Genomic DNA, 21,236 nt, shown 5'->3' on the forward strand with positions numbered 1-21,236 from the left:
TGAACAAACTGTTTGTGAGAACTAAGCAACTCTTCCAAAGTTTTTTTTTTTTTTCAATCAAAAATTTTTATCGTTATTTTTTTTTATCACATTTATAAAACGCTCGCAATTTGTTCTAATTAGATATAAATGGTCATAGGTTGAATAAGTAGTATTACTTTGTAAAAGTTAACTTAGATTTTCTTCTTTATTTTCTTCATCTAAATTTGTAGGGCACATTCAAGTGGCAAAAAAAAAAAATCAATTTTCGGATTGTTCTACAATTTTCAATATACAATTTATATATATATATATATATATATATATATATATATATATATATATATATATATTTTTTTTTTTTTGGTTTAGTATTCTTAGTATTTTTTGGGTATATTTCTTTTCGCAACAACTACAACATAAATCCGTTACAAAGGTGCATAAACCGAAAGGAACTCAACTTGAAAACAAAATGATAATGGTGTTATTTGTCGGTATTTTCTTGTTATTTTTCGGTATTTTTTATTATATTTTTCTTTTGGTATATATTCTTGGCTAGCTTTCATTTGTAAAATTCGCGAAAGTATTTTTGCTGTTGAACGAAGCGAACGCTTCGCTTTATAAAGTTCTTGTAACAATTTGAAATTTTTGATGATTTTCTAGTTATATATATATGCATGTATTTATGTATGTGTGTGTTGATGACCGCAAATCGGGCCCATATAAAATAACTATATATGGGTGTATACATATACATATACATGCATATATATAGAACTGCCGGTAGGGGTGTTTCATTTGAATTGTTCATACTAAAAAGATTTCTTTCGTTTTCCTTTTTTTTTTTTTGACCTTTATATAAACACTTAAATGGTATTTTCGTTTTTGTTGATTTTATTTTATTTTTTTTTGGTTTCTAGCAGAATTGATCTATTTTGTTTTGAGGTTATGCACGCATAGTAAATGGGATGTACATTGACTGATATTTTTATTGTTATTTCATTAAGCATCAAGAGATATTTTAGCATTCATTCAAAATAAATGCTATTTGTTCTTGTATTATTTTTCACTTTAGTTTCTAAAACCCATATATTTGTATATAGTTTTTTTTGTTTGTTTTTTTGTTTTTATTTTTATATATTTTTTAATATTCTGCTTTTTTTTCTTTATCTTTTGTTTCATGCGTATAATCATACTTTATATTTTGTTTTGGTTTGCTAAGCTGTTAGGTGGAAAATCGGAAACACATATGTTATGCTATATATGTTTAGTATTTTCTGCAATTTCCTCATATACATATATGTATATACATATATATGTACTACAAGTGGTAGCTGTAACTGTTCCTCTCCCTTCACTCGAAAATCGAAGATAAAATTGAAACTAAAAAAAAAAAAAAAAATACTAAAGAAAAAGCGCTTTGCGCTAAGTTTCCAGAGAGCTTGGAAAGTATTTTTTATTATTTTTTTTTTTTTACTATGGCATGGTCTAAGCTTATCGGTGTACCGTGTTATTGATGCATAAATACCAATAGATCTCTTTTTATATTTCGTTCGCTATTTTTTTCTGGTATCTTGTTTTATTTATATTCAAGTGTTTTTTGCAGTTTTACAGCAAATAATTTGAAATATTGGTATTTCCAAGTATTTGGAGATCGAAAACTTGCAAAGTTTTTTCAACAATTTAGTTATAATATCTAAGCATATATATATATTCATATACATATATATTTATTTTTGTTGGATAGTTTGCCACGTTTTGTAACGTCTTAAATAAGAATAAAGCACAAAGTGTTGACTTTTTATTTCGAATACAGTTTTTTGTTTGTTTTGCTGTTGAATTGATTTCTTCATCTTCTTCATATCTCTAAATTATATAGGCGTACACTAAAACTCCTCTTCTTCCTCTTAAACTTTTTATATAGATTTCTTTAAGCTGCAGTTGCTCTTGTTGTTGTTGCTTAAGCATAAAACTCCGTCTTTCCTTGGGTCTTATAGGCCTCCTCCTCGATTTTGTACATATCCATAAGCTGTTAATGTGAAGTGTTGTTAGTTTTGATCATTGATCAGGGATCAGTGATCAATGTTCAGCAGCAGCATGATATATATGTGTGTGTGTGCGTGTTTGGGGGGAGAGAAAAGAGAAAAGAAGAGAGAGAGAATGGAATTTTGTTCGGTTAATTTTGGACATGATTTTGGTTGCGTTTCAATTTAGACGCACAGCAAAACGTTTAGCGAATAGCGGTAAATGTTCAAAATGTTATGTTAAAATGAAATTGTTTGTTTTTTTTTTGTTTTTTTTTTTTAGCATAAAATTGTTAAACGAGTGTGTGAAAGCGAGAGACAGAGAGTGGTAGAATGAGAGAGAGAGAAACACAGAGATAGACTAAGAGAGAGATAGAGAGAGAGAAATGTAAGACTAAACAGCTCAAGTATGAGTAGTACAATAGTTAGACAGATATTATATATACGAGGTGTGTTCAAAGAATGATATGAATTTTCGATTTTCACGGGCTATGTGTTATCGATTTTCGATACTTTTTTGGCAATATGCTTTCGCTCATATATTCCATGCTTTGGCTCATCTCAGACGGACTCCAAAAGCTGAAACATTGAAACTGTTTTTGGCCAAACGCAAGAGATCAATCAACTTGTTTCTTGTGTGTTACGAAGGATCTGAAGAGGTTCCTTAGAACAGCAGCTAAAGAAAATATTGATGAAGGTACAGCTGATTGAAAGAAACCATGATATAATGTCTAATGCGGATTTCTTTATAGACACAAAATAGATATATTGATCAATTCTTTTTGAGCAGACCTCGTATATATATATATATGTAGTAGAGCTGCCTCGTTCTTTTGCTGGGAATTCAAGTTAACTGCCAAATACAAATACTAGAATTTCAAACCAAAAACCGAAGAAATACTAGATGAAATCTTAAAAACAAAAACAACAAAACAAAGTTTCTATACAAATGTTTTTGGAAAAAGAAAACAAGACGAAGCAAACGAAAAACAAATTTGAAAACAATTTTTGCAAAATTAAATTGAAAAACAAAAAAATAATTAAATAAAAACGTTGAACAAATAAATACACATATATACACATATATAACATAAATTGATATATATATACATATATAGAGAAAAAAATGGATATAGATAATTACATCTTAGCAGTTAGTTAAAATTTTATTAGCAGCTACTCATGAATTTGCATTATTCTCGATTATTTCGATATTCGTTTTATAATATTTCTCTGCATTTTAGGCTTTTATTTTTTGGTATATTTCTCTTCTTTTTTTTTCTTTTGCTCAAATAAATAGAGTTGTTTTGTAGCGACTAGAACGTTGTGTGTGTGGTCTGAGTACTCGCTACTCGTGACTCGTTACTCGTTACTCGTTAAAGTTTTTTTTTTTTTTTTTTTTGCTACAATTAAAACTAGCTGTACGAAACACTGTAAAGCATCGGCTAGCCGGATAACGTTCAACCGATCAACGTTATTTGGTATTTGATATTGTTATTATTTTTGTTATTGTTTGATAATCGTTATCGGTTTTTTGTGGTCTAAAGTACAGTCTCAATACTGGTTATAGTGTCGGTCTGCGGCCGTGTTTCATTTAGTACCTTTTGCACATCGGTACTAAATTCCTCAACCTGTTTAGCGTGTGCCAATTTCAATTTTTCCATGGCGCGACCCTGCTTAACGCCGATTTGCTGTGAATAACGATAAACGATAAACGATTAGTATTGCATTGCATTCCATTAAGGAATAATAGAGGTAGGCAGCATTAGGAAGGATTTGAGGGTAAATGGGAGAGATGAGAAGTGAGGTACTACATTTATGCGCGGTTAAATCGATTGAGTGAGGAGGGATCAAATGCAAATAGAGTATAAAATCCGGAAAAAAATTCAACAAATTGATGCAGGATTTGTGGGATCGACTTAGAATCTACTATATAAGAAGTATTAGGGATATATAGGGGAGATATCTGAGGTAAATTTCGAACAAAAACCAACATGTGGATAAAGGGATATGTATCTTTCCAAGGGTAGACAAAAAATTATATTAACACTTTGACTACAGTTTGATCAAGGAACCATTTTGAAAGAGAGCTTTCTACATCTAAACTATAATTCTACATCTAGGCAATATTTGAAGTTGTCCTACCTTTTTCTCCTCCATAAAGCGTTTGACATTGTTCTGACGCTTTTCGCGCAGACGACGATCCTTTTCGTTTTTGGTCTTAAGGGTCTTGTCGTTTTGGACTTCCTTGGCGGTGTCAGCCGAAGTCTTGGCCTGCTTGGCATTGAGTTCTTTGATATCCCTGTGGGTGGAAATATGTAAATGAGTAGCCTTAACGTTAAGAGTGGGTGTGTGCATTCACCTGGCATGACGGTCCTCGAGCTGCTTGATCTGGGCCGCCTGTACGGTCAGCATGAGCGCCTTCATGGCGTCCTGGGAGTCCTGGACATGCTGGCGCAGCATGTCCCATTCCTCCTTGCGGTGGCGTGCAATCATGTCGGTCCACTGCTTGGTCTGGTCGTTGATCGCATTCTTAATGGTCGCATCGTTGCGAATATCATCTTTGCTCTTGCCCTTGATCAACTTGTCGATGGCCGCATTTTGGGTCTTCTGCACCGAGGTGCGCTCCTTGGCGTGCTTCTTGCGCAGCGTGTCCAGCTCCTTGATCTGCTTCTTGCCGACCTTCTGAAAGCCCTTCTCCTGCCGCAACGATTCGAGGGTGACCGGCTCGAAGACAAGCGGCGGCTCCTTCTTCTCCTCCTCCTTGGCCTTGCCGGCATCGCGAGCGGCCCCGCCGCTCTGCTCCTCAATGCCCAGCGCCTTCATTTGCTCGTTCTGCTGTTTGGCGGCGCCGGCAAAGCCGCGCGGATCCGACAGCATGGCCATGAAGTCCTCAAAGCCATCAGGTACATAAATCTTCAATTCGATGTTCACAAACAGCATGGGCAACGACATCGGGAAATTGGCCTCGGTACGCAGCGAGACGTGGCGGTAGCCAGCCTGCAGGCCATCCAGGGGCAGGATGCGTTGTCCAATCATTTTGCCGCTCTCCTCATAGACGCCAAAGCGCAGCACCGCCAAATCGGGCAGCACCACCTTGCGGAACACGAACGGATCCTCGTTGTAGACGGGATTGAGCCCGTTGTTGGGCACCAGGCGCGTGCGGAATTCCTTCTTCACAGTGTCCGACGGCAGGCCAAACATGTCCACCTCCACGTAGGTGCCCACCTTCTTGTCCGACAAGAACTGGCCGGCGATCACCTTCACCGAGCACTGGGCCGCAATCACACCGTCCACCGGAGCATCCGCGAACGGATCGAAGTCCTTGTCGGCGCGTCGCATAAAGTCCGGCTTCAGCAAGTAGCCGCAGCCGCCATTGTACTCGAATTTGCCCTGATTCAGTTGCATGGGCAGATCGGATGTCTGGAAATTCAATGAGACCATCTGGCAGCCAGCGTTCCAAAATACCTGCGGCATATAGTTGGACGAGTCGGCTCGCGTGCCCTTCGGATAGATGCGCGACATTTGACGCTTGTTGTAATTGACAAAGTCGATCGAGCTCTGCTTCAAGTAATTCATTCCCGCCGATTCCGCAAACGACGACATGTTGTGGGCTATGTTCTTTTCTGAAAGTGTAAATTGCAAAGTGTAATTGAAATTAGGTAGAAGTTAATATTGGCTCTATGTATATGTAAAGGTATATACGGAAGATTCTAGGATTTTTGGTTTATACTAAGGGGATATACAGTGTCTATAGCTACTACAGTTTTGATGTTGGGCTCAACAAGTATTGCTGCTGAGTCAATGATTACCTTCCCTATAGATAGACGTATAACGACGATTATTGGGGCCCTGCCAAATCCCAAACTCTCATTCCTTGACTAGGACTTAAAACTCTTAAAACTGTTTTACTATTTAATTTCTATTCCTCTCCCTCCATCTACCGATATTTTCTTATCTTTATACATATAAGCTCCACGTCTGTCTCTCGCATTGACTTTTGAAATTGTTTTTATTTATCCTACGTTTTCATTCAGTTGCTTCTCTCTCTCTCTCTCTCAATGTCTTTCTCTCTCTCTCTCCCTCTCTCACACTTACTCTCCCTCTCTCCGTCTTTCGCATTGGCTTTAAAATTTCTTTTGTCATTTATCCTACGTTTTCGTTCCGTAGCTTCTCTCTATATGTCTCTCGCTCTCTCTCTCACTCTCTCTGTCGCTGTCCCATTACACACTCTGTCTTCTGCTCCCTCTCACTTTCGTTTTCTCTCTTTCTTTCATTAGATATCTCATTCTCTTCCTTTCTCTTTCTGTATTTCTTTCTTCTAGCTCTACAACTGTCACTCTGTTCCTCCCACTCTGATTCTGGGCTTCTTTCTCACACCCTCGCTCTCTCACTCACACATATGGCATTCACACTCTCCCACTTACCGATTGCCTTGTCGAAGCCCTGGAATTTGATGGGCTGCGCATAATTGACCATGGATGAGAGCCAGGGATGCACATTGGTGGTGGAGCCGCTGTAGTTGGCAGCAGCTGCTTCCGCCTCGGCACCGCCTCCGCCCTCGGCTGCGGCATCGGCGGCAGCTGCCTCTGGAACGGGCGCCGGGGCAGCAGCGGCCTCTGGTGGCTTGCCTGCGCTGGCATCCTCCTCGGGATCGTCGTCGGTCTTCAGCTCGCCCTTGAGCCAGAGCTCCAGTTCGACCTTCTCCACCTCGGGCTTCATGCGTTTGTTTTTGATGAGAATCTTGCGCTTTAGCTTGCACGGCGGCGGCAGCGGTAGACCCGGTTCGAGCTGATAAGCAGACTTGATTAGCTCTCGGTGGACTAAAGGAAAATCACCAAGATACCCACCGGATGATCCGGCAGAGGCTCCTTCAGTAGCAGATCACCAAAAAAGTCATCACAGTATTTAGCTAATTTGTATTGCTGCGCCCGATTGCAATGATTCTCAAAGGACAGAATCACCGGATATTCCGACGAGACGAAAGCGCAATCCGCTATGGCCTGAATGCAATCCTAAATGGGATAAACATATTGACTCAGCAAACCTTCTCTCTCTCTCACTCTCACTCTCTCTCTTTTTCTCGCTCTCTCTTTATTTACCTTAAACAAGATTTCCGTACAGTAGGCGTGGCCGTGAGTAACAATCGGCTCCTCATCCTCGCCCTTGCCATTCCAGCAATCCAGCTCAACGCAGCGACAGCCCGCGAGCAGAGTCTGCCGGTACATTTCGACGGAGCTCTTGCCGCCGATCTGACGTCCGGACAAATACGTATTATGCGAACTATTGATATAGTAATGAGCCAAGGGCTGGTCCATTTCCATATAGAAGTCGAGGCGATCCAGAAACACGGGCGCATTCTCATCGGACATCAGGTAGCGCTTGAACCCGTCCAACGAGAGTTGTCCTGCAGAGTAGTAAATAGTTTTATGGATATGTGCTTGGATTTAGATCATGTTCATATGCCCCATACCATTCTTCTTCTTCTCCTCATCGTTCTCGTAGTCATTGATAATCTCCGTGCAGCGTTTCTCCTCATAAAGCGGATAGAGGATCTCGTTCATGCGCGGATCGCGCTGCTTTTCGTTCATGAACTGTATGAACTGTTCCAGACTGATAAAATCCTGTTTTCCCTTTGTGCTGCATAGGAGGGAATCGAGATCAATTTTAAAATGTGAAATGAAGAAAATGGGGGAGATTTGCCCTAGCTTTAGTTTCTAAGAATCATTGAACTACTAATTAATACTGGGTATTCTGGAAATAGTGGGAACAGTTGCAATAACGGATTTTCAAGGGATTTACTGGGAACTACTACTAAATAGTTGGCACACTTTAAATAGATCTTTGATTATAGTAAACAAGTCAGACAGAATAATCATTTCCCGGGAATATCATCTATGTGGGAGCACTTTGAACTGGGAACAGTGCTCAGCTCGTTTGACTTACATCGATGTGAATAGCTCCTCTATATCGTTGCGGGGACAGACCTTGTGGTAGAGCGCATAAAACTTATCAAACGTGAACTGTTCCTTCGTCATTGTCGCATTCTTATCGTCCGGCAGGCCCGCATCCTTGATGCACGTGTACACCAGCTTCTCAGTTTTGCCAGATGCGAATGTTTTGGCCAGCGTCTTAACTGGTATCTTGCCACTCTTTTCCACACAATAGCTGAGACGCATCCAACTTGAATGAATTGAATGAAATCGAGAATTGAGTCAAGTGAACTGAATACAAAGAGGTCAAGTATGGATATATAAATATGCCAACTGTGATATTACGTACATGCATAAAATATTTAGTATAAGTATGGATTATACTATACCTTCGAGTAGAGCATTTGCTGGTCTATGAGTTGGTTAGCCGATTGATTAAAATTGAAATAAAAACTGAGAAAGTTGAACTAAGAAGGAATGAAAATCTGAGAAGACTTTAGACCTATTGTGAATAGAACCACATCTAAAGGAAATGATGGACTCACTCATTGAATAATGCTTATACCTCCATTCCCATATCCCAATACATAAAAATTCCTATTTAAGCTCTACCCATAGTACAAGTTCATTCTAGAATACTATGTATATTGTTCCATTCAAAATAATTTCACATAAAACTGCATTTTAATTGGAGAAGGCTTTCGAAACACTTCAACTATAAGAGAGCGCAAGAGCAAATAAGACTGTTTCAGTTGACTCGACTAGGAGATACCCTTGGAACATATTCATAACTGTACTCTATGTCTTCTTCTTAGATATGCTGATATATCTAGATTATATCCTGAAATAGTTTCATCGATGATGCGAAATAAACTTGAGCGGGATTATATTCGCGCCACGGCACGAGGTTCGAACTCTTAGAGGTATTCAGATCAATGTCTGATTACGTACTGCTTAACATCTCGCAGAGAGCTCTAAGGGGTATGCTCATAAAAGAGCGCACTTATTTTCCAACTCAATGGGTCATATACAATCGAAAGGGAGCCGAAATTAAAGTGTAATTAAAATCGATATTGAAAATGTAATTGCAGTTCGTAATTTGCAATTCGCATTTCGCAATTCGCAATTCGCCATTCGCAATTTGCAATTTGCAATTGGCAATTAATTGGCAACCCAAATGATCGATGGGGCGAAAGTGCATTACAGCTGGCGGCGGCAACAATTCATTTAAAAGAATGTCTTGAGCTTAAATTCAATTTGTGCTGGCAACTGAGCTGACCTCCTTCACTCGGACTCAGTGCAGGACACTCGTTGGTCATGCGATGGACATTCATTACTTAGCGCAGGATTTGCGTGTGCTCCACCTGTGTCTATGTGTGTGTGGGTGTATGTGTGGGTGTGTGTGTGTGTGGGTGGGTGTGTCTGGCCACTCGAGAGACCCAATAACCTCATTCAAAGCTAGCCCAGGGTTAAGTTAGACAAGTAATTGCAGTTAATGCCTCAAGACCTTGCCCTGTCCCTCCCTGCCCTATCGCGCTCTGTCCTGTCCATAAGGAGAACAATCAACAGTTAACAATCAACAATAACAATTTTTGCAAACTGGGTCAACGCATTGCCAATGCAAACATTTAATTGCTGCCGCCGGTTCGTCAGCCCTTAGACTTCCGATTCGCTTGCAAACGGACCTGTGAGCTTGTCAGCGAGAAGCTTTAAGAGAAGTGCGAAGTAAATTATAATGCATAGAGATGCAGGGAGAGAGAGAGAGAGAGAGAGAGAGAGAGAGAGAGAGAGAGCAAGCAGCAATAGGTAGTTCAGTGCGAGAGAAGCGCTGTGGGAAGTCAAGTTAAGGAAAGACCTTGAAATAAAACCAGAGTATTGTCAAATGGGGAGAGGCTGTCCCCAAGGACTGCGAAGTGACTTTAAGAGCAAAGCAAGCGAGAAGCGATGAAGAGAGCAGCGCTGCTCGCTGCTGTTATAACAGCAAATAAACCGATTTACCACAAAATCAATGATAGAAGTTAGACGGCCAACTTGGGGCCTAACAAAGGGAGAAGCGAAGCAGAAGCAATGCCCGCTGCAGCTGCAGCGAAAAGTGACGCCAAGAAGAAGCCAAACAATGTGATTGGGAAACAAGTTGCAGCTCTGCCAGCAGAGAGAAGCGAACGAGAGAAGCGCTACAACAAGTTGCAAATTGCGCAACGAGACAAAAGTCAGCTGTACTTTGAATAACTGTAAACTCGTTTCACATTGTGTCAAGTTCTTTGGCAATCAAAAAAGTTCTGTAAGTCGCCCTGTCATTAATCAAGAGATGTACTACATATACATATGCATATAAAGAGATATATATATATATATTTACAGTTATAGTGAACGGAAATAGCTTCATTTCTTCCGAGTCGAATGCAAATGAAATGAAAATTTTGTGTGTTGCGAAACAACGCCAACAATTTTCCAGTTGCTTTTCTTCTTCGCTTTTCGCTTTTCTCTATTCTTTTCGTCTTATTTGGCCCAAGTGAGGTTAGGTGGCAGCTGATGATGTCGTTTCCGTTTCCGCTGCCCACCTGCCCACCCTGCCCACCTGCCCACCTGCCCACCTGCCCACCTGCCCACCTGCCCGAGAGGCACCAGACGAGATTTGTTTAGACTATTTGCTAGCAATAATAATATACAATTTGCAATGTTCTCGTTCTCTACGCGATGCGCTTAATTTGCTTCGCAATGCCATAAATATATGCGATATATATAGAGATGTATATAGGTATGCATATATATTTACTCTTGAATTCTAAAGTCTATTTGTTTTTATTAGCTGTTTCTTATTTCCAGTGATGTCTCAGCTCATCTCAGTTTGCATTTGGCAAAAGTTTCCTCTTAGAGTTTGGGATTTGAGTTGAGAAACTAACTTTTCCATCAGTTATCGTATAAGCTCTGCTAGGCATACATTTTCATTTATACAATATTTGAACTATCTAGTTTAGTGATTCTTTATCTATCTACCTCTCTTCACTGGAATATCGCATTTACCCAGCTTGAATAGCTTGCCAAGTGTTACGTAATACTTACCTAATAAGAGTTAAGAGATCGATAGACTGGCAATATTATCGATAAAATTTCGATAGATTTCGATGGGAAATTGAGTTGAGTGACTTACTGTTTCATTAGATTGGTGCGTGGGCACACGTTGGTGGCGCGATTGTTATGCGTTATGAGTCGCAAGTTTTTTTGCCAGCTCTGCTCGGTTGTTATCGATAAGGCGATAACAGGATAACGATTAACGATTAACGACAACACAATAACAATAACGATAAGAACAAAAATAAGGCGCAAGACATGCAAATTAGAAAACAATATGAACAGAATTATGTACAGTCACATCCATTTGATCAAATAATCAATAGATATGTGATGATATGAGATATATATATGTATGTATATAGATAGATGTAGATATGTGACGTATGTATGTGAAGAAAGCAAAGTTGCACAGTGCTGTAACATAGCAGAGTATAATAATAAAAATAAAGCACGCTTTGTTTATATATTCTTGAAGACGAACACAGAGATAGAGAGAAAAACAGAGGGTATTATATGGTGCGTCTATTCGAAATTCGTGCGGGAACTGCCAGAGTTCACTTACTGTTTTCTCAGACACATCATCGGACAGATATTGTTCGCTTTGACATTATGTGTTATTTTTCGTATGCCATCTAGCCAGATCTATAAGTACAGAGAGGTATGCAAATGCTTGAATATGATCCACATGAGCCAAATGATCTCTCCTGCCACTCTCCCGAGCCACTCGCTGATCACTGATCACGAGTGATACCACTGATCACCGTTCAGCGACACTACTATACCTTGGCTGTTGCTGCATCGGGGCAAATAACATGATGATATGTTATATTGATATAGTCCGTGTTCGAGCATATGGTGAGCGAACGCTTATCCAGTTCCTGTATATTCGTGCCATTCTTTTTGGTTACTTTATCCAATATCTTTGGATCCTGTAAAACAAATCAAATATATGTAAAGATTAGACGATATTTAATAGAAATTACAATAAATCGATAGATATCGTTATCGATAGGCTGTATTTATGTGTAGCTATAACTAAACTAAACTCTTTCATGGTATATATGTATTCCTCGAGCTAAGTTTGAATAGGTTTCTCCAGCTAATTTGATGTCTGTTGCATTTAGTTCATCAACGGCAATTTTGCTTATAAAATCGATAAATATCGTTAACCATATTCTCTACTTAACACTATTAAACTGCGCTTTACATATTTTCTCTAAATTTCTTACACGGCATTCCCATTTGCAAGCTTTAAGTCAATTTCAAGTAATTTATAGCAATTTGCTAGAGAAGGCGGCAAACGTCACGCATACGACCTGTGGGCCCATTTTGAATTACGCGCTTCACGCATCTCAAATTTGCTTATCAGTCCAATCATGGCCAACAGCCAACGGCAACGAATAGTTTGGATAGTTAAAAGGGTCGATAGCTATTCGAATTGCAGTGGGGCATGACAGCAGCAATCTAAATTGATGCAGCAACAGCAACAGTGAGTGCAGCAGCAACATCAGCAATAATAGCAGCATTCATAACAACAATAAACAGAAAAATCAACAGCAGCAGCAGCAGCTGTACCATCAGCAATGGAAAGAGCTGTAGGTAAAGCAGGAACAGCAACAGCAATAACATTTGCAGCAACAGCAGCAGCAATGCAGCTACAGCGAACAACTCCAGCAAAAACACAGCAATAACAGTAAGAGCAACAATACTGGCCCCAGCAACAACAGCAACAGCAATTGAGGCAACATAAGCAACAACTGCATCCAAGGTAACGGAATCAGGCACTACAGCAGCAGCAGCTGCAACAGCAAGGGCAACAGCAACAGCAATAGCATCAGCAGCAATGCTGAACGCAGCAACAATAGACACATCAACACCAACAGCAGCAACAATAATTGCCCCAGCATTAGCAACAGCAACAGTAAGTGCTGCAACAGCCAATGACAACAACAATATACTTTTGTATATCAGCAGCAGCAATGAGAAAAACAACAACAGCAGCAGCAGCAACATAAGCATTGTAGACTTCAGCAATAAGAATAGCCACAACAATAGCAACATCAACAGCAACAACAGCAGCCACAGCGACACCAGCAGCAGCTACAGCAACAACAGCAATAGTAACACCTTCAAATCAAACAAAAACAGCAGCAGCAGCAGCAAGTGTTACAGCAACAGCAGCAGCAGCAACATCAGCAGTTCAGACTTCAGCAATAAGAATAGTCACAACAACAACAACAACAGCAACATCGACAACAACAAGAGCAACAACAGGAGTAGCAGCAGTAACACATTCAACAGCAGCAGCAGCAGCAACACCAGCAGCAGCAGTAACACCATCAACAACATCAGCAACAGCAGCAGCAGCAAGTGTGAGAGCAACAGCAGTAGAAGCGACATCAGCAGTTCAGACTTCAGCAATAAGAATAGCCACAACAACAGCAACATTAAGAGCAACAACAGCAGCCACAGCAACAACATCAACAGCAACAACAGCAACACCAGCAGCAGCTACAGCAACAACATCAACAGCAACAGCAACAACACCAGCAGCAGCAGTAACACCATCAACAGCAACATCAACAGCAACAGCAACAGCAACAACACCAGCAGCAGCAGTAACACCATCAACAGCATCAGCATCAGCGGCAGCAACATTAATCTCAGTTCGTATCATTAATCAAAGCGCAGCGAAAGCAGAAAGCAAATTGTATTTATGCTGGTTGGGCTGCTTGGGTTAGGGGTACGGAACGGGTCGGTCAGGGTTCAGCTGGAGGTGGAGGTGGAGAGGGCGGCAGCGATTTCAGAAGCATTTATCAACATTTGTACATTGAATTAAAAATAAATAAATCTCGGAGCGAAATTCCAAATAGGAAAATAGAATTTTAATTTCGCATTCGTCCTTCGATTCGCACGCACGCTAGTCAAAATAAATAATTCGAATTCCAATGCGAAAACTATCAGCAATTCGAACACAATTCACTGTGCAGCTTCAGTATAATTATGCTAGACTAGCATATACCCTGTATATGGATGATAGAGTTGCTGCTGCTGAATTTCCAAAGTTTGTGGAATAGATTTAGTTGGGTATTCCCTTATTTATACTCGGATAGATGAAGAGATAGATAGATGAAGACAAAGCTTGAAGAATATACCCCGATAGATGAAGAAATGATAGATGAAGATAAAGCTCGTGGAATAGATTTACATAGGTATTCCATTCAATATACCCTGATGGATGAAGAGACCTGAATATCTACTTATTGTGTATACATATTCTTGATAATATCAAGTACTAGACTTGAATAGATTATGGTATTCTCTTGGACATACCCTGTAATATACTGCAATATTATAGCTGATGAATAGTTATATATACTCTGTATGATATCTTGCTCTGAATCTTTGAGAACTCCTTACGATACCCTGTATTATAGTGAATTTAAAGCTTATGGAAAGCTATGTATTATATCCACTCAGTTATCATCTATTATATGATTTGTTAGACTTGAAGGCACTTCACTATACCCTGTACTACATTGGACTATCGCAGTCTCGAGAAGTATATCCTGTATAGAGTTCTCTACACGGCCATCACATACCCTGCTGTAGCTTCGCTATACCCTGTAATACACGCAACACATTTGCAGCTGTGGTCAAAGTGTTGGCAATTTGTTGACACATCGTAGCCAGACAACAACAACAACAACAACAACAACAACACAAGAGCAAAGTTTCAGTGCATATGGGGAAAACAAAAGTTGTTTATGCACGCAAAAGTGTTTAAAATTCTTGTTACGATTTGCAGCATGAATTTAACATGCGGTTCACATGCTGACATGAACTTTCAACCAGTTGCTGGATTTTGTATTGGGGCGTGTGGCAGACGGAGGCGCCGCGCCAGCAATAGTTAATAGCTCGATCGAATGCAGCTTAAATTCGAATTCGATTTCGAACTGAGAGGCGTATTCGCAGTCGCCGTCGGAGTGGCAATTGCAAATGCCAATTGAGATTCGATGGCAATCAAACCGAGTGCAATTTGTAACAGTCGCCAAAGGGGGGCTGGGGATCTGGCTGGGGCTCGAATCGTTGCATACTTTCGAGTGCTAAATAAGTCAGCGAATAAATAAGCCAAAATGAAGGCGAAGAAGAAGCAGCAGTAAGCAACAGCAAGTAAAGCCTTCAATTCAACCAACTGCCAACAGAGAACGGCACAAAATGTTGGCCAAATATACAAAATGTGTTGCCTTTTCAGCAGCTTCCTCCTCTCATTGCGCGCTGTCGTCCTCCTTTGCCATTTTCATCGTTCGCTTGGTCCTTTTTGATTGTTGTCTTTGTTATTATTGTTGCTGCCGTTGCTGCTCTTTGACGTACTTCGTCAGCAATGAAGCTTCGTGCATTATTGAAAAGCAGCAGCAGCAACAACAGCAGCAGCAACAGCAGCAGCAACAACAGCAGCAACAACAGCAGCAGCAACAACAGCAGCAACAACAGCAGCAAAAACTGCAATAAAGCTCAAATTTTGCGTTTTCAATATTTGTTGGCAGTTTTACTTGAGCTACCCTGGAAATTTATGTAGTTGGGCATATGCAGCTTAAGTCAGAGTAGCCCACAGCTGATACGCTAGTTGTTCGTGTTCATGTGAACTACCAGCTGGATTCAGAACAAGTTCATCTAGACGATTTCATCGAGATTGAGAACTATGTAGTTCATCTTGATCATCAGCTATCTATATAAAGTTTTCTTTGGGCTTACAATTTCTAGATCAGCACAAACAATTCCACAGTTGCCTCTTTAGTAAGTACAGGGTATATGAGGTGGCTATCAGTGAATTTACTTTTCAGTTCAACATCTTACATTTTTGTGTTGCCTGCTCTTCTTCTTCTGCTCCTTCTCTTTTTTTTGTGCTTTGCCAAACGAAGCAACTTTTAATGGTTCATTGTGCGACTGGCACTTACGAGTTCCCTTTTCGAGCATACACATACATATACGTATACACATACATGTGCATATACATACATATGTATGTGTGTGTGCGTTTGTAAGTGTGTTAGTTGGTTTGTGTGGCTCGCTGATTTAATATTGATGACCAAACATTTCAAGTGCTGCCAGCACACACACACACACACACACACACACACATAGAGGCATAACACACAAATACATTCACACAGATAGCAAGAAAAAGGAACTTTAAGTGTAGTCGTCCATTTACGATTTTAAGTAGGTAGATCAAAAAGTTGTTAGATCTAATAATAATGCGATTTATTGTGCAGAAAAACCGAAAATTTTTCTCCCAAATCGGAAATAAAACAAAAGCCTAAAAGTCTATATATAAATATAACTTTATTATTCTTTAATCAAATTGATTGATTGGCAATCAATAGGACTGATTGAAGATCTAATGCTCGCAACTTCAATGTAGTCCTAATTAAAAAGATTGTGTACCCATTAATTTAGTTGTGGAATTTGATCTACTTTTCAAAGCGGAGGCCATAGCAAGTAGCATTGATGAAAGCCCAGACAAGCTGAGACGACAGGAGAAAGGGATGGAGAGAGAGGGGCGGTAAAAAAGAGAGTGAGAAAGAAAGATAGCGAGAGATGTAGACAGGGAGAGAGAGATAGAAACAAGACAGAGAAGGAGAAAAAGAAAGGGTTAGAGAATGAGAGAGTGAGTGAGAAATAGAAAAGGACGAAGAGCTAAGGATACATAGTAAACGAGAGAAAGAGAGACGTGGGCATAGGCATAGACATACAGTCAACCAAATCGTTCACAATGAATAATGTGCTACACCACACAAAGTGACTTGAATGTAGCCGCAATACATAAGTATATTCATTGATGTTGTTAAAATTCGATTGAGCTACTCAAAACTATAAAAGACTTTCTTGTTAGGGATATTAACTAACTAAATATAATATATACATATATGCCTAATATGCAGCAACTTTTTGAGCTCCCCTCGCTGACATGTGCAAGTGCAAACGCTTCAAATGTGCATACACACACACACACACACACACACACACACAAGTCACATTTAGCTCTACCTATATAAATATGTATCTAGACACACATGTGTGTGTCTCTCTGTCTCTCTTTCTGTGTGTGTGTGTGTGTATACTTTTGTGAGTGCCTGTGACACACACACACACACATACATACAGAGAGAGCTAAAGTTTTGCATTTTGTATTCTATTTTTTTGCTGTTGTTTTTCTTTCAAATTTTATGTGTGGTCAAAAAACAAGGAGAGGAAAAAAAGAAGAAAACTTCTTTGCACGCTCCCAACTATATATAAATTATATAAGGGTATGAGGTTTCTTCCTCTTCCGCCTTTCTCTTGTATTCGCCACCAATATACATATACATATACATATACATATACATATATATATTTATATATGTATATACATATATATTTTCCTTTCTGGCCATTATACAAATTTCATGCGGCTGCTGCGGCTGCGGCTGCTGTTGCCTTCTAGCCCGCATTTTCATACACACTTTGGTCCATTCTTTACTTGCCTTTTACTCTGACTCGCTATCTCTCTCTCTCTCTCTCTCTCTCTCTCTCTCTCTCTCTTTGTCTCATTGGCATTTGTTTTGCATTTTAATTGAATTTATTTGGCAGCTGACATGAAAACGGCTTGCCCACCAAGTCTGTGTGTGTGTGTGTGTGTGTGTGTGTGTGTGTGTATTGGCTCAAAAGGATTGCAGCCAGCTGGAAAGGCTTTAAGGCAAAGCACCACAAGTTGAGCACTTGAAGCATCATCATCAGCAGCAGCAGCAGCAGCAGCAGCAAATGTTCCACTCGACTGGCATTTGGGGATTTTCAAAAAGTGTTCGAGTGGGCTTCAGGTGTGGGCCGTTTGGTGCGGAAACAGCTTGACTGATGCCCGAAAAGTAAGCGCTACACACTGCTCTCTTGCCTCTCATGCACTATCTGTCTCTATCCCCCTCTCTATCCCGCTCTTCATCTCTCTCTCGCTGCACTTTAACGTTGCAGCAGGAATTGTAAAATCTTCGACACTTTTCAATTTACAAGTGCAGCGATGCGCAACCCTTGTTATCATATTTTTCTATACCTTCTACACTGAGAAAAAACAACAAGTGATAGCTGGAATAGCAGAGAAAAAGAAATTCATTGAAATCCATCTGCATATCTAAATACGGTAACAACGTTACTTATGCTCTGTTTGACAGTTGCTAAGATATCGATTCCGAAACGAATATTGTCCAGTCTAAGGGCTGGCAAGATGAAAGACGAAAGTTGTCTATCTCCTGACATACCCATCTATCATGCCTGTCTAGGATCTTAAATGAACACTACCCTCTGGTAATGTGATGCAATCATATAGATACGCCCACTGAGAGAAAGTAAGATAAGGGCTACTTGGGCATAGACTCTACTATTTGAAAGGCCAAGAACTTTCAGTTTCTAGGTACAACTATTTCAAGATCTATTCTAGTATACCTAGCCTTTGTAGCAACAATGTCGTCCACAGCTTTGCAGTTAGTATAAAATAGATTCATTCACTTTACATTTATGGAAAGATCTGACTTAAAGCAGAAGCCGATCTTCATGGCGAATCGTTCAAATCGATACTTATCGATACGTGACAGCAAGGGTTCAATAGTATGCATAGGCAAAGGATAGGCTTAGAGCCAAATTTTACTCACTGTCATTCCAATCTAACTTTAACATTTGTGCAGACAACATTGTAATACTTTGTATCGAGCTTCCATAGAGACAAAGCTGCTTGACAGGCTTAAAGGGCCTGATGGACGCTAAAGTTGAATGCATTTTTAATGAACAGCTTAATACAGTTACGACTTGTGTGTTTCGGCTAGTGTAAGCTGTACCTGCATGTATGTGTGTGTGTGTGTGTGTGTGTGTGTGTGTGTGTGTGTGGCTGTCAGTTAATGTGTCAATGTGTCACTTTGACTCTCAATGGATTTTTGTTGTTTTGGTCGATGGCTGGCGTTGGCTTCATTTCGACGCATTTGTCTCTATGCGCTGGATTTATTGGCCATGGATGGTGCCACGCCCACAGCCCACAGCCCACAGCCCACTGAGCCATGACATATAGTGCAATTGATAGTTGTTGTTGTTGTTGTTGTTGTTGCTGCTGCTGTTGCCACTAAATGCAATTTATGGGCTAGAGCGAGCTTCCCCGCGGATTTTTCTGTTTCGTTTATATTTTTATTGCCACAGCACGTGGCACGCGGCACGTGGAACGAGTGGTATGAGTGCTGGCAGTGGCAGCCTAATTGAGATATGCTCGTATATGCTCGCTGTGGCACAGATTTTAATCGTGTCAGCACCTGTTCAATCGCCAATTCTCAATGCCCACCTTTGACACCTGCCAGGTGCCATCCGACAGGCGACGGACGACGAGCCTTCGGGGCCCGGCAAAGGCAAAGGCAAAGGCACAGGCACAGGCACAGGCCCAGGATGTGGGTTAATGCACATCAAAGTGCACCAAGCGCTGGCCAACGATGGCTGCAACCTAATTGGCGCAGCTGAACACGAGGTAGATGAAAGAGAGAGCGAGAGAGGGAGAGAACGACTCGACCGACTCCCTGATCCATTTGCAAAGCGTATGATGATATCAGCCCGTGTTCTGTTCATAAATAATAAAGGCCATTGCTGCAGGTGGGTGTGATTGAGCCGAATGCCAAATGATGTCAACTTATTCATGAGAACTTGACATATTGCCAAGCTCTTCCGCGAAATGGCTCTAATTGAATTTAATAACGGCAAAACGTTGCATTTAACACACTTTCCCGTTGAAGGCTGCGAGAATTTATGATTCCAGGTGTTATATAATGCATGGCATAGATATGGATGTTGAAGACCCAACTATCAGCAGTTACATAACTACCGTTAGCTATCCATCATCATGTTACTGCAACTGTTACTGTTACAGATACTGCTACTGTTGCAGATACTGCTACTGTTACAGATACTGTTACTGTGACAGATACTGTTACTGTTACAGATACTGCTACTGTTACAGATACTGTTACTGTTACAGATACTGTTACTTTAACCATATCCAACTATAAATATTCCTCACGAAATTTATGCCAAGCTGCATTGACATTTCCTTTTGCTCCACTGAATCAAACTTATTCCTACAGTATCAATGTTGTTAGGTTTATGTTAACTAACACCTATAGAAACTTTTATTCTTCTGCAGGTATTAATAAGCTACTTACCTTTGGAGTGCCGCCAGCTCGAATGTCGCTCACTTGACACAGCTCAATGACATCGCCATCCTATCGAAAGATAATAATGAAATCAATATTAGAATAATGTTATCGGTCTATCGCCTTGTTGGCCTATCGATTTGTGTACATACCCGTCCCTCGCTCTTCCAGTAGAGAAAGAAACCATACTCATCGACTTTGAAGAGCGCATCGCGCTCAAAGTCATTCTCTTTGGTCTCCTTCTCGTTCTCGAACCAGCGATCGAAGACCGCACCAGTTGTTAGTTCCGGCGGCACCGGAATTATCCAATCGAACTCGTACTTTTTGGTCATGATATATACAGTTGTCGTTAAAGTCTATGTCTGTGTATTTGGCTATAGCTACAGCAATACATATATGCACATCGATATGCTCAATGCCTGTGCTATATTTGGTTTGCGTTTATTGGCTTATCGATTAATCGATCCACTGATTTCTTGTTATTGAGTTTGAATGGCTTGCTTAGGGTTTTCTATTTGAGTTTGGCAACACTGGCACACCACACATGTCATCTAGTGCTGGACAACGTCTTAGCGATATACAATGCACACACTTTTCTCTAGTTCATCTGCTTCTTAATTATATTTAGATCACATTCTGCTCTCTGTTTCTCTTAGTTAGTTCAATGATTCAGCTGAAGTTTTCCGCTTTAGTTTATTCCCAGCATATTGGATTTGCTATTTGTTAATTTTTGTGGTTCTCGTTTTCTCTTTTTTAATTTATTAGATTTTCTATTTATGTTAAGCTGCAAAGAAACAATAGATAAATATAAATTAGAAAATGTGCTAGAGCTCTAAATTCCAAAAAATTCAACTGAAAGAGAAAACAAAAACAAAAACAAGAGCGTTGCAGTCGGGCATAGCTGACTGCAGCATGCTCGCTTACTCGAGTATATTTGAATATAGATATTTTGGGATTACGTATTTATATACTTATCACGTTGCTCATCAAATCGAACAGCTCTACAATTT

The 21,236-nt window shown here is 40.1% G+C and overlaps 1 protein-coding gene across 2 annotated transcripts; it reads right to left on the reverse strand.

Moving 5' to 3' along the window:
- Positions 1-1,482: 1,482 nt before the first annotated feature.
- LOC6585585 (1-phosphatidylinositol 4,5-bisphosphate phosphodiesterase) lies at positions 1,483-21,011 on the reverse strand. Of its 2 annotated transcripts, none has more exons than XM_002011177.4 (13): positions 20,379-21,011; positions 20,236-20,295; positions 11,794-11,940; positions 11,088-11,167; positions 7,950-8,186; positions 7,477-7,643; positions 7,106-7,410; positions 6,854-7,018; positions 6,431-6,794; positions 4,366-5,629; positions 4,149-4,305; positions 3,605-3,694; positions 1,483-2,008 (listed from the first exon to the last, which is right to left on the reverse strand). In XM_002011177.4, exons 1-13 carry the CDS (start codon positions 20,556-20,558, stop codon positions 1,940-1,942), a joined length of 3,285 nt encoding a protein of 1,094 aa, XP_002011213.1. In that variant the 5' UTR covers positions 20,559-21,011; the 3' UTR covers positions 1,483-1,939. The 2 variants fall into 2 exon arrangements, with proteins under 2 accessions (XP_002011213.1, XP_015016443.1); XM_015160957.3 differs by lacking the exon at positions 11,088-11,167 and adding an exon at positions 11,574-11,653.
- Between the last annotated feature and the right edge of the window lie 225 nt (positions 21,012-21,236).

This window comes from Drosophila mojavensis, unplaced genomic scaffold (genome assembly GCF_018153725.1).
Source record: "Drosophila mojavensis isolate 15081-1352.22 unplaced genomic scaffold, ASM1815372v1 contig_136, whole genome shotgun sequence".
In the NCBI taxonomy this organism is placed as follows: Eukaryota; Metazoa; Arthropoda; class Insecta; order Diptera; family Drosophilidae; genus Drosophila; species Drosophila mojavensis.

Coding starts and splice junctions, on each gene's coding strand:
- LOC6585585 (XM_002011177.4), bottom strand. CDS start 20,558: ATGACCAAAAAGTACGAGTTCGATTGGATAATTCCGGTGCCGCCGGAA. Junction 4,306..4,365: donor CTCGAGGACCGTCATGCCAG/GTGAATGCACAC, acceptor TTCCACCCACAG/GGATATCAAAGAACTCAATG. Junction 3,695..4,148: donor GCTTTATGGAGGAGAAAAAG/GTAGGACAACTT, acceptor CGTTATTCACAG/CAAATCGGCGTTAAGCAGGG.